At 35.1% G+C, this 15061-nt stretch overlaps 1 protein-coding gene across 1 annotated transcript; it reads right to left on the bottom strand.

Moving 5' to 3' along the window:
• Positions 1–1732: 1732 nt before the first annotated feature.
• LOC119687201 (multiple epidermal growth factor-like domains protein 8) lies at positions 1733–12772 on the bottom strand. Its single transcript, XM_038101454.1, has 7 exons — positions 12095–12772; positions 11792–12025; positions 11181–11724; positions 10915–11128; positions 9480–10860; positions 4574–9413; positions 1733–4449 (listed from the first exon to the last, which is right to left on the bottom strand). Exons 1-7 carry the CDS (start codon positions 12515–12517, stop codon positions 3362–3364), a joined length of 8724 nt encoding a protein of 2907 aa, XP_037957382.1. The 5' UTR covers positions 12518–12772; the 3' UTR covers positions 1733–3361.
• Positions 12773–15061: the final 2289 nt, after the last annotated feature.

Below are 15061 nucleotides of genomic sequence, written 5' to 3'. Positions count from 1 at the left end.
TCAAATTAAGATTCAAATTTATTTGTCGACATGAAAACAGATTGAAAACGTTATGCAGTTTAGGATACAGTTGGAAGAATCTTATCATCTAAATAAATTAAGGTATAGATGGAAAAATTTTAATACCTTAATGTAGCGGAGAAATAAATCAATAGACCTCAAATATGGATGTGTACAAATGAACAACGTTATGAGAAAACTCGTGATCACTGTAGATTTGAACAACTCAGCTGAGTTTAATGAGTAAATAGTGCATATGTCATTGATCATGGTTTTAAAAACAGTAGGGAATACAAAGAAATGAAATTGCAGATCAGCGATCAACGACACATGAAATAATGATATCTTTAAAACACATAACCAAAATAATTTTTTAAGATTAACAGAACATATATGAAATGTTATAGTTGACTATGAAAAATTTATATTAACATGACCAGACTACCTGAATAGAGTCCTATCGCTAGAAGTGATGTTCTGCTTAGACAGAAGAACCAGCCAAATTTACTAATGCAATTTCCTATGCCATCGGGCACTCAACTGACCTTTGGATCCGCCTCATAGAAGTGTTTAAGTTTCTCCTCTTTGATCTTGATTGACTTAAGTTAAATTTCATACATTTACCAATCAATTCTCACTCTTAAATAATCACCTCTCCTCTCACACAACCAATTACCTATCCACATCCTAACTTATGTATTCGTCTTGTTATTCCTTTCATGTTATCATGATCCTTTACAGATCCTTGCGGGCTACAAAAACAACAACTAATACAGTTTGAGTAAATGTTTGGGGTATCGCAAACGTTTGAAGTATGTATGTAGAAAGTGACTATTTTTTAATATAAATCGATGTATATATATATGTCATTTAGTTTTTAATTAACTATATTGCTATGTGTTATAATTATTTAATCTCTTGTAAAACGAAAGGTATAGATAATATCTACAGTATGCCGAAGTGCTAGTTGGGGAGTTCCGAAGTTATGTTTTTTATTCTTTATAAAGATGTAATTTAAAAATCGATTACTCAAAATAAAAAACCCTTTCAAAATATTCACTTAAACTTTTTAAATTCAATGCACATTTGTATACGACCATATAGAACCCTGTTTAGTTCTAATATACGTATCAATATATTAATAGTATTATGATTACAATAAGAAAGGTTTGCTTTTTATATGTATGTTGACATGTATGTATATATATAAACTGCACTGGTAAAGTAATACTACGGGTTTAATTGTACAACAGATTCACTCAAAATTCATAATTACATAAAATTTTTACAAAATTGACGTTTTCACATTTTATACGAGTAAATATTGCGTTCGTTTTTCTGTTTATGGTATATACTATGTATAAAAGTTATAAAATATTACGTATATTAATACTTAAATATATGCAAGTGTATAAGTGTAGCTTTGTTTATAGTTATTGTATTTAATTCCTTAGGTTTCTTTTGGTTTAGGTTTCTTCAATTGTATTGAACTTAATGGGAATTGATCTATTGACTTTTTGGATAAACACATACAAATATGACTAATAAATATACGAGTATCTATATACATTATGTATTTTTGTAAATAATTCGAACTATTTTTTTTTTCTTATAATTTAATAATATATATGTATACATATACATATATATATATATATGTATATTTATGTATTATAATAAGTAAGCATTTAATTTTCTAATGAATATTTAAGTAAATATTCGTGACTTTGTTTCTTTGTTTAATAAAAGGTAAATGGTAAATGGTAAAAGGTAAAAGTAAAAATAAAAGATTTGTTCGCTTTGCTAAAAATGAGTTATATTGACTTGGGTTTACTTCACAACATTTACTATGCTCTATGTTTCTCAGATATTAAATTATCGTATAAATAAGAATTTGTTCTATAAATTTCAACAAGTTTATAAACTAAAGAAGTAATATTTTTGTAAAACAGTATAAAGTCTTGAGAGGTTCTTCTTCTATAAGTACATGTTTTCCAATAAAAGAGTATCTAAGTAAGTAGAAAATTTTCGAAATATCTAAAATAATTTACACTAGTGCTTCAAGATTTTCGACAATTACAATGCTTAATTCAGATTTAATTTTTAGGCAAATGATTCAATATACAATCTCTCTCAGAAAAATCATTTATATCGATGTCGATTAAAAAGGATCAGAAATGGGAGCTGCAGACGCGTTATTCCAACTACCTTTAAATAGATCAACGCAAATAGAGTGATTGTACTATTAACAGTTCCATTACCATTAGATAACGTTAAAGTCTATTACCATTAATAGATTAGAAGATTTTTAAGTTTATGTGTTATTGTATTTTAAATTGACTAAGTGATATAAAATATATGATAGTATAGATACAAAACATGAAGCATTTGTAGCTATAGTACAAATGAAGAAATAATCACGTTTTTATGTGTGGGGCCGTATTAAAATATTTGTTAAAATTTTTTTTTCTAAAAATCTAAAATTATTGAAATCACATTGTGCAGGTACCCTCAATCAAATGAAGGTGTTAGGACTGCAGTGGGTTTAAAAAAAAGCCTAACTACTACTGTCATTAACAATCACTTAACAATAAATTTTAAGAATTACTGGATACTACTATACTACTATACTACTACTACTATACTTTGTGAACTTGTTAAAAAATACATAAAAATAGTTTTTGAGCAATTTTTTTTTAAGCGAGTGTAGGTTGAAAAATTCGAACTCAACCAAACAGTCTGAGTCAAAAGCGTTTAAGTACATATATTTATAACAGTTTCCATGATCACTTGGAATGATAATTAACAGTCGATAAATGCGTAAGTATAAAAACATTTGTGATCACATTACATACATGTACATAAGATTCGAGACATGGGTCAATTACATACCTAATTACATAACTAGCTATTAAGTACCGATTATTGGTTCCTATCTTAAAACAATCAAATGAAACCGTTATATCTACCAAAAACAAAAACAAAAACAAAAACAAAAACAAAAACAAAAATATAAATAAAAATATAAATAAAAATATAAACAAAAACAGAAACAAAAGCATAGTAAATGTCTATGTTTCGCCTGCTAGTCATATCAGACGCAATTAGTTTAATGTACACATAAAGAATTCAAAAGATTCACTTTCGCGAATTCGAATTTGCTCTCACATGAGAGAGCTTGCCTGATCTATTCACCCCAACTACGTCAATTCCTTAAATATATTAAGTTTTACATTTTCCTAGTTACTTACTTAAAATTAAGTATTTGTTCTTGCAATTCGAGTTAAAGTTTTTAAGTTATTGAGTTTTTTGTTTTGTGTGTTTTCGTAAAATTAATTATATTCACTATATGTATATTCACTTACGTTGGCTGATTGCCGGTGTTTAGAGCTGGGTTGGCTCGTTGTGCACGCATGAAATTCCTAGCATTCAATGGGAATTGTCTTGGATATGATATTAAAGCTGATCCTAAAGCTAAGCTTAGTGGTGCTCTATGACGTCCAGGCAAACTTACAAATACAGTGCTGACGGCAGCTAAATTATCGTAAGTTGGTTCAATAGCTATGAGTAGAACCTCTGGTAATTGTGAGGCACCGGCGTATGTCAAATGTCTCGATCTAGCACCAGTTGCGCTGCGTACGGAACGTGTCGATGGTGCTGGTTGTGGACTGTCTACATCTAAGGATCCAGTTGTTAGAAATACACGTGCAAATGGTCGTTTAGCGAGATGTAACATTTCAACTACATGTTGTCGACGTGCACGTCTCAAGTCTGCGGCCTGTTTTACTTTCCAGACAACGACACAAACAGCTAAGAAGAGGAAAAAACATGAGAAAAATACAGAAAAGAACACGAATAAATCAATGTGTAATTGATCTTGACGGAAAACCACTGATCCATAGCTGGGATCGGGACCTGAGCTGGCTCGTAAAGCAATAAAAAATCTTGTAGCGCTCAGATTATGTGCATTTTGTGGCAAAGTTAACACCAAACGATTTTTTAGACCAAATAAACGCAACAGCGTGTTACATTGATTCAAAGTTACATGTGTGCTTAAATCTTTTGCGTGTTTATCCTTAACAAAGAAACTGTGTCCACCATGGCTTTTGCACTCCTGTAGATGTGGTACGTAGAAACTGTTACGTTTGTCAGACATAATATGCTTAGCAAGAGTAATATTATCGGCTCTAGGCATTGCTATATTCAATGGATGAGCGCGTTTTACTTTTGGACCCCAATTGTAACGATTGTCTAAAAATATTTCATGGAATCCTGTGGTATCATTTGTCTCAACAATGAACGAGTCGTCTTGTGGTGACATGAAAACATCTAGTTCGCCTTGAGTTACATCGATTGTTATGCGTATGTCAACATTCATAAAACGTGGTTGAATGACAAAGAAGACGGTTTGGCCTGGTTTAAGTGCAGCCTGTTTTGCCTTACATTCCTCTGCAAAAACGATTAAATTTAATCTGTACTTAATAAAAGCATAAGCAGTGAGTAAAGAAAATTTAATAAACAAAAGATTTCAATTTACTTTAAATACACATTTTTAACATTTTCCAATACATACCAATAGGTTTTGCGTCAAAACACATTCTTGATTCAACTGTTATTTGCTTGTAGCACTGATGGCCTTCAATTGGATTACCTGCATACGAGTCGCGACATTTTGAACACTGAACACTCCAACAAAGTTGTGCTGAGTTTTTGCCTCCGCCCGCAGTACACGTAGCGTCACTTTCGGTGTTATTACCACAGTTACATTTTTCTCCTGTTACTGGATCACAGATATTTCCATGGCCATGACATTGACAGGGGCGGCATTCTCTATGATGGTCTTCACTGCCACGAAAATATCCAGATATACATGTATCGCAGCGCTCTCCTGCCGTGCTGTTCGCACAACGCAAACAGGTGGCGTTACTTTGTGGACCTTCGGTAAGAACAGTCTCAAGATCACTACGAGTCATATTAAATAGAGCTGGGTCAGAATAGGGTGCGACACATACATCCGTATGACCATTGCAGTACTCCAAACATGGCACACAATCTCGACCTTCTCTGGGATCACCAACGAATAATGGTTGACATTTTTCACATTGTTTTCCCATAGTATTATTGTGACATTTTTTGCATTCATCTAATCGATCTGGACCTGCGCAATTAGAGTGACCGTTACAAAGACATTGTATGCTGCAATTCGCACCAACGTATCCAAAATCGCATTCACATTCATGTGGTTTAATACATTTACCACGTACGCAGCCCTGATTGCAAACTGGCATACATGTACCATTCTCATCACGATAACCATCACTGCATATGCACTTGTAGCCAACAGGAGAGTCAATGCAAAGTTCAGATATTGGATTACAGTTATGATGTCCGTTTTCACATTCATTCTCTGGAGGGCACTTCACGTAATTCCAAGATACAACATCAGCTGGAGTTAACTGAGTATCGTTACGCCATGACTGATAAATTAAATCACAGGTGGATCCAGATGGATATTCTTGTTTGTTTTCCAGCGAGCCTTCTGTACAAATACCATCGCCATTAAAATCCTCGCGTGCACACCAACCACAATGAGCATGTTCCAAACAAGTAGAACACTGATCGTAGACGTGACAAGGTTCGGGGCAATGGTTTGTTTCATTACTTTCAAGTACTAAGCCACATACTCCACCGGCGCATAAAAGAGGTTGCGCTTTTTGGGAAAGACAAGTATTTAGCATAGTTGACCACTTGCAATCTTTTGGATTTTCTTCATCTATACTTAAGCATGTTGAGCAATTTTTAAAAATGTTGCATGGTGGAGGACATTGACCAACAACTCGGTACTGGTTCTTTTCAACCAATTCTTTAGAAATACATTCAATTATTCCTAATTCGTTTTGTGCCCATTCGCAGTTTTCATTTGTGATGCAAGTTTCGCAAGATAGTGTATGGCATTGTGGTTGTGGACATAAGTTAAGTAAACCAACGCTCACTTCTTTTCTACACCAAGCACTTGCCCTTTCGCAATCAACTCCAGCGGGTACACATCTCCCTTTAATGCCACATTCGTCACACCACTGACATACTGGTGTCGTCTCTATATGTGTTGGCCAGGACGCGAGGCAAGAACTACATGTAGAAAATGTCGAGCAATTTCTTCGTGACATCCATACATCATCACATGCTGCGCCACCATTGAATATTGTACTAATAGTGCCGTTGTTATTTTCACAGACCCCAGTTCTACTTTGTGAAAAACAGTATGATGTTGAACTTTGTTTGCCTGAGACGGTACAAAAGCTACAGCCCATAAATGTACGACATAAATGTTTAGCAGAGCTCCATAACTGACATATGTCAATGGGTAAATTAATGCGAGTTACATGGCTTTGAGAAGCACTTCCATCCCAACCTCCAATCACATAAATAGCTTCACTTTCGTGATCAATAGATATCGCTTCTGCATAAGTAGACTGCTGTAAGTTTCCAATTATGTTTACATCCTCTGTTAAGCGTATCCACTGGTTACAGTCATATATGTAAGCTATTAATACATCACTTGCATTGTATGGATTAGTTCGACCACCATATATGATCATATAATTTTCCGTAGTCACTGCTGAATGAAAATATCGAGCACGCGGCAATAACGCATCTGGTCGATTCAGATCGTTAAACGTAGGCAATTCAGTCCATGTCATTTTTTGCAAGTTCAACGCATAAAGTTTGTTCTGAGGCTCAGTGAAGTAACCGCCAAATATATACATTATGTGTGATTCTGCATGAAAGACTGCGCTGTGGCCATACAAAACCGGCATACGAACACCAAGTGCTAACAACTGCTCCCAACGGGATGTTTCTAAATTAAACTCCCAAAGTTCCAACGGACGTGATTTATTAAGCGTCATTCCTCCAATTAATATCAATGACTCTCGCTCATTATATCTGATTTGCGTTAGAGTATGTCCAGCAAGAGCTGGAGGCCTCTCATGGCTTGAATTGAACTCTTTTTCACTCCAGCGCTGATTTTGAATGGAAAATTGCCAAAAATCGTCTAACAGCTCATTTGAAGAACGTTGACTCTTTTCAGTTGAAACAGTGATACCACCAAATATAAAAATGATTTGCTTTTTTAAATATATTTCTGAAGCATGGAAGTAACGACCAAGAGGCATTTTATCATCAGGTGTGGACTCTACAGTCACTTGTATCCAAGTACCATTTTTAGTATCGAACTGCCGGAAATCATTTAAAGGACCATGCGATGGAGAATATCCTCCAAACATCCAAAGCGATCCACGTCTATCAGCATTAACCGAGTGACCAAAACGAGGTATAGTTTTACGGAGATGCTCGTACGACTCGCTAAGCAGTAAGGTATTAAATAGTTCAGTTACAATGAGATGATTCGTTTTCATAAGAGTACCACAATCGGGCCCAGCATAGCTTCCATTGCATATGCAACGTCCGTAATCAGTGTCGCAGTATCCTTGCATGCGCTTTGCATTACAGTTTTTGGGGCAAATTTCAATTTCACAATTAGGGCCAACATAACCGGAGGGGCACACACAGCGCTGCTGTTCATCACAAATATGTGGATGTATACAAGTTCTTTCAGCACAATTCTTAACCGAATACAAAGCATTAAACCCGAAGTTTTTACGATCCCCTCCTTGCTTGTAGTATACAGTTACATGGTTTGAACGTGCTTCTATGATTCGAGATGATGTATATGGAGAACATACAACTGAAATTAATTGATTCTGTTGAGTAGCGCCAGTGAGATCAGGTAAACTATCATATACATATACGGCATTCTCGTCACAATCCATGGAAAGACTGGGCCATTCAAATTCTAATTGTAACAACGACTTTTCAGCTTGGTGAGTTTTAGGTGAAAGAATCCATAAACATTCACGCACTTCCAAACTTGAAGCACCCCATGGACTCTTATATGATTGATATGAACCAATTGCACTACGTCCAATATCTGATAAAATACCACGCGATTCGCATTGAAAGTAACACTGGCCGCCATCACGCGGATCTCCGTAATAACCTTGACCACATTGATCACACTTAAGTCCTACTGTATTATCTTTGCAGTAACATTCGCCATTGCTTACATTACATATACCAGAATCTTGATTTCCATGACCATTGCATTCACAGGGATGACATCCTTCCGGAGAGGTTGCATTTCCATAGCTGCCTTGACGACAACGTTCGCAGCGCTCACCTTCTGTCCATGCCTGACACTGGTCACACTTCCCTACACGATCTGTGCATGTTGAGTGATTGTTGCAACCGCAATTAATAGAACAATCATTTCCAGTCCATCCCAAATCGCATTTACATATATACTTAGGGTCATCTGAGCAGTAACCATGTACACAAGTTTCATAGCAAGTGCGAATGCATGACAAACGTCCATCACCTACGTAACCGCGACGACAATGACAGTTAAAGGACCCATGGGTGTTAGTACATTTAGCTTCTTTATGACAATCATGTAACTTCAGACCACATTCATCGACATCAGGACATTGTGCGTATGCCCATTCAGCGTCGTGCACAGTGCTATTCAGCGCTAAAGAGCAATTTCCAAAAGGACTGCTGAAATCACCCTGCATACAAATACCTTCAATTGGTTTTTCACGATCAAAACACCATCCACAGCTTAACGTACGTAAGCAAACAGAACAATTGCGATATTGCGCACAAGATTTACATTGTTGCTGAGGTTGAGGTGTTATATTTCCGATATTTCTGATTGTAAGACCATATTCAGCACGAAGGGCATCATCTGCATTTTGGGGTACATGATGTGTGACAGCTTGGTCTAACCATTCTCGACACATGCCAAACTGATATTCACTTGTATATACTGCAAAGCTAAAACATTGTGAACTTGCCTCGCACCAAACGCAACGTCCCTTTTCATTCAAACAATCGTAACAACTGTTACGCATGCGACAGGGTATTGGACAACTTTTGACATTACGTACACTGTTTTCAGATTTGCCAATGCGGGCGCAACGAGCATCTTCAGTCCACCATTCACATAGACCGGAACTGACGCACTCTTCACAAGAAACATAGTTGGAGCAATTCGCGCATTGACTAGGTTGATTTATTAGGTATTCCCAATATCCTGGATTTGATTTACCTGCACAAACTTCTGTTTCATTAACAGATTTATCAACACAAGTAGAAGTGGCACCACACCAGCCACATGTTGCATCAGTTAAACATAATAGACAATTTGAATATTGCCCACAATTTCCAGAAAAGTAAGGCTCGAGATATTCAAAGGTAAAAGCATTCAAATTGCCATGATATAAGTGCTGCAACTCCATTTTCGTTTTTTGATATGTGTTGTATATGGTGTTGAGTCCTATTCGCCGCTTCGCCTAAATTGGATGGAATACATTAAATTGAGTTACTTTGAGTATGAAAAGAAAAATAGTTTAATTTACCTGAAAATCTATGAGAAATGGATGCTCAGTGCTTGGTATTTCGACATTACTGCAAAATGATTGATTTGTAGATTGGCTTACTAATTCTTTCAGGTTGTCTAAGCTTTTTCCTAATCCAGCACGTAACACAGCAGATGAGTAACTAGTACAGACTTGTATTTCAGACGGCTCTTCCCAACTTTTTTGTGGTCGTACAAATCCCAAAAGTCTGGCTAACATTTCCCCTTCTAATTTTTGTTCAAACTGCGTTGTTGGAGTTGGAGAAGAAAAGTCAACCATTGTTGCATTTACGATTCCAACAAAATCTGGCATTGTCAAATTGACAGGATAATGATATTTTATATATGTAAGGCCAGGACGTCGATCATGATTTGTACATTGTGAAGGATGCCGAATTTCAGTGCCTTTCTCGCCCCACCAACCAGGACTGTGAGAAGGCGTATCTTCACCACAAATACCATAATTATCATCACGATGATGGCACTTTGCATTTTGCACGCACCAAGTACACTGGTTCAATCCTAGTTTGCTTGCCACTGAAAAGTTGTCTTCACCTTTACTCCATTGAGTGCCATGCACTAAACACGAATGACAATCACCTAGCGAGGGACATATTCCTGGACAGCGTGTAGTTTGTAGGTTTGTTGTACAATTGGCACCAATTGTCCGTCCATAACAACTGCTGTCTGCGGAGCACCAACCACATTCTGGGTTTGACAGACAGGCGGTATGTGAGGAATGTAAGCGACAAGACATTTCAGGATTATATCCTTGGTTCTGAACTCGTAAAACCTGTGGCAACTCATAAGCAAATAAGTCAGAATTAACATTGCCGTGATATCCACCAGCTATAAGCAGCGTGTTATTTCTTCTTAGTGCAGCAGCATGTGCAAACACACCTTGTTTTTTAGGATATAAACTATCATCGGCTGACACAACTTGGTTTATCCATATGTTACAGCTCAAGTGGTACCAATACATTTGATTGTCATAGCAAATTTCATCTTTATTATGACGGTGTGTATAGCCACCAAACACTATCATATAATTACCGGATATTGTAGCTGTATGAAAGGCACGTTCACGTGGTATATTTGTATCACGTAATGCTGTGCGGGGATATAAAATTTCAGTCCAATGTAGTTTGTCAAGTTGAAAGGAAAAAATGCGATCTGATAATTTTGAAAAACGAGCTAAACTTGTCATGATGCCACCAAATACAATTAATGAATTTGTAGCCTTATAATAAACAGTGGTGTGTGCAGCAAGTCTTACATCAAGTGATTTACCGCCTCGTGGATGCACCAGCTCCCATTCACATTCCTCTGCAATAGTTTTCGTCATTTCTGTTTTGTTTGATACTAACTGAATACGATAAATACTGAAAGAAAAGGTATTGGAGAAATAAAAGAAAACAAAATTTCATTAAATTTACTTGGATGAAAACTCTCCTGTTTCTAGGCTTCCGCCAAATAAGTATAAATAGTTATCTGCAAGCGTGATTGTGTGTCGTGCAACTGGCGGAGGTTTTAGTTTTGACGCAGCCGCTAATTGTTTCCATTTTCCACCACTCTCTGTGCTATTATAAAACCACAGGTCATTATAGAAATTACCATTTGCATGCTTTCCACCAAACAACACAAAACCACCTAAAAAGTTCTTTTAAATAAGTTATTTTTTGTTTTTGTTTAATTAAATTACCAGGCACATTTTCAGCTGCATGTCCATAGCGTCCCGAAGGTTTGTTATCAGTCACTTCCTCTAATATATCTTCTAAATATTCGGATAGTTCCTCTACTGTTGAATTCAAATTAACTTTTATTAATTGAGAAGAGCGAGTACGGCGCTGGTGTATATTAGATTCGGCTAGAGTATATAAAATATTTCTAAAGAAAGAAACATCACTATTTAATCCCCATAATTTTGCTTCGTCTTCGTTTTTATGCTGTAGAACGGCTTTAAGTAACGTCTGATCTATTTTTGGAGGATGATAAAAATGTCGGCGAGACTGTAGTGGTATACCCCATTCATCCTCCCATTGACTAGTGGAAAAACGATAAACTTGGAGTGTGTTTATAACGTTGTTTAAATCATAGCCACCGAAAATATATAATGAATCTTCTTCCTCAAGGTATATGGCAGTATGTGCAGCTCGCGCAGTCATACCCTCAGCATCCGTTGCCAACCAACGCCAACTGCTTCCATGTGGGTTGATAAATAAATCACACAATCTGCCACTATATCCCTGTGGAGTATATTTTAGTAGAAGTTCACTTATTTTATATAAAAATTTAATATGTCTTATAAAATACCTTTTCACAATGACAAATGCCTTTTATACATTTGCCACGTCCCTGCGATTCACCACATTTGTTTGGACATGCTTCATCTTCGCAATCTGGGCCAACCCATTCACCGTGGCAAACGCACTGATGACCCACACATTTACCATGGTTATGACAATTATTTAAGCAATTCGATATGTAATAGGAAGCACGGAATCCGTCGAGCACATAATTTGTGTCACTGTACATTAATATTAACATCTTAAATAAAAAAATGAATATAAATTAAGCTTGCTACAAATTAGTATTCAGCAAATGAACAAAACTTACACTTCCACTATGCGCAACCAAGCGTTGTGGTTGCGTCCTCCCACTAAAACTGCCCAAAAGTGTTGAATTAAATGAATCTCCATCATAAACATATATATAATCGTATGAACATTCCGTGCCCATACTGTGAAAAGTTAATGTAATATATTGACTGTCATTCCTTGCCTTTATTAACCATTCGCAGTGCGAATCCTGCGTATAATTGAAGCCGGCAGGTCCATCACTTATTTCGCCATACGGATCTGTAAATACTTTTCGACTTCGATCACAGGGAGCTGGAAAATGTAATTGTGGAGCTGTAGGTTTAAGCGTTATACGCTCAGCGTATATAGTTTTAGGTAAGTAGCAGCAACATGCCCACACGCAGAGCAGCACAAGTGACCCAGTTGTTATTTTAAAAACTTTTTGTTCACACACAAACATTTGCTTTTAGGTTTTTAAATATTATTTCTATAACTAAAGATGTTTTCAACATTTAACTACAAATATATTACACATAAACGCTTTTATCTTCATCGTATCCAGTTTTTCCATCGATGTTGCTAATAAATGCTGTGACCCTAAAAACTGTTTACTTTTATTTCCGCCCTTTTCATTTGGTAAAACGCTAATATTGCACTTAAATTATATTTATTACACTTATTACGAGTTAAACTCTTATCATTTATAATACAATTCTCATTTTATGTGGTTATTATATTTTCTCAGTGTCTGTCAAACAAGTATATTAAAAAATTTCCACTCTGTACTATTATTTTGCAGAAAAACAGCATAAATAAGCTGCTTCTTATTTGACAGCTGCAGTTAATCTCAATGTGCAATTCACAATAAGTTTTTTGGAGGTTTTTTCGAGTATTTTTCAAGTAAAAAGTGGGATCTGATATCACCATATTTTCGCTGAAAAAAACTACACTCAATCACAAAAATGCTCATAAGTATATTAGATGTTATAGACGTCTAATATTAGACGGCGGATTCGAAGGGTGGCAAAAAACAATAAGTTTCTTTCTAAGGTCGCTAAGTAAATAATTGGCATAAAGCATCTGTCAAATGTTATGTTTCCCAAAGAGTAAATCTTATACGGCGTTTACATTGGCCGAAAATGGCTCATTTTGGTCAAAAATCGAAAATGAGTATCGAATGGCTCATTCTTGCATATAATATTTCAAGCACAAAAATGAGCAATTTTCTCACATTCTGTATGAATGACGTTCGAATGCATTCCACATACGTTCCAAATGCAAAGGAATCCATTGAACATACCCTAAATGAAAGCTCTTCATGGCATTTTGACATTTTGAAAAAGCTGTTTTGACATATTTACAAAAAAACGTAAAAAAATGTTTGGTGGTTGCATTTTCTTTAAAACGATGCACCAATTTTTGGAACTTCTACTTCCCAAAAATAAATAAATCGAATCTAGAAACAAGTTTTCAGTTTATATTGTAAGGTTTGAAGGCATATTTAACCTTCATGCAACATTTTTTTGGCACAGGCCAAAAATCAAATCAACATGCAAGTTGAAAAATTAGATGTTGAAATGAGAACAAATGAAATAGAACGAATGTAAACACTTTCAAATGGCTCATTCAAAATGAGCCATTTTCGGCCAATGTAAACGCCGTATTACATATGTGCACAAAATGCAAGCAAACTACATTTTGTATAAAAATAAATAATTAATATAAAATTGAAAATTAAAATGTAAATAATATATAAGCAATGTTCTGAACATTAAGTATTAATTTTATTTTAATTACCTTTGTCGTATATGTTTCTGAAGGTTGCAGTAATATTTTGTTTTGTCTCGTTTAAGGTTATCACAATATCAATACACAATCATAACGGGCCTATTTGATGGCAGCTCTGGAAAAATTGGAAATTTTTGACTTTTTTTATTTGATACCTGACAGGTTTATTTATGCAAATACACATATTTGCAAAACTCATAAATTTAAAGTTGCGAATTTTTAAAACTAAAAAAAATAAGTAAAAAAATAATAACTACAAAATATGAATATTAACTACACGAAATACGAATAATTAACTAAAACACATGACACCAGTAAACTGGAAATTTTATACGGACTTCCAAAAATCATTCACGATAGACGAGTTTTTAGTCTTGATAATTAAACCATTTAAGCTGCTTATAAGTAAAGCGATTTCAAACAAGTTGGACAAAATAAGCTAGCAGTGTTGTTATTTCATATAATTATTAAAATAAGCGGTTGTTTTCTTTTGCGATATGCTTACAAAGAAAAAAGGTCTACTATTGAAAATTACAAATTTGATCCAACTTGATTTTATTCAAATTATAACAATCTAATTTTAAGCTGTTGGATTATTGTATGATAATGGATTGTAATTTCAACGAAGCAAATAAATGGTATTCTTTGTGGTTTTGATTTGGCTTGAGCTTCAAACTAGAATTTAATCAAAAATAGGTAATACAAATACGTAAAAAATATTCACTATCATCTGTACCCAAAACAATGATATCTTCTTGACGTATGAATTAACATGCTCAAGTTCAACTCTAAATTATGCATTAAACTCAAGTAAAGTTAGACAAGCAGCAATATACGTATTTCATGTGAAGTTAAGAGTTTGGATGAGTTTCTTATAAAGGTATATTTTATTCCGTATATTTTGATTCCGTATAAATAGAATATACATGATTATGAATCGATTCAGTGACTGAATCTCTGGTTCAGTTAGTACTATGTTTACTGCGATTTACGATCGTTTCTCTGATTTCATATTTCACACAAAACATGATATACATATGTATGGTAGAATAATAGCTCTTGGTTTAGACTGCACTGAACATATAAACCAAATGTAAAATATGTAATTTGGATCAATATCTAATAATATGGCGTGTAATTCGAACGTAGCAAACGATTCAGTAAATTGATTAGGAATAATTCGTAAGTTTCGGCTTATAAATATGGAATCATACTT

The sequence above is a fragment of the Teleopsis dalmanni genome, chromosome X (genome assembly GCF_002237135.1).
Source record: "Teleopsis dalmanni isolate 2A chromosome X, ASM223713v2, whole genome shotgun sequence".
NCBI lineage: Eukaryota > Metazoa > Arthropoda > Insecta > Diptera > Diopsidae > Teleopsis > Teleopsis dalmanni.
Note: the sequence above shows the minus strand (reverse complement) of the source record. Positions and strands in the feature narration are given on the sequence as shown.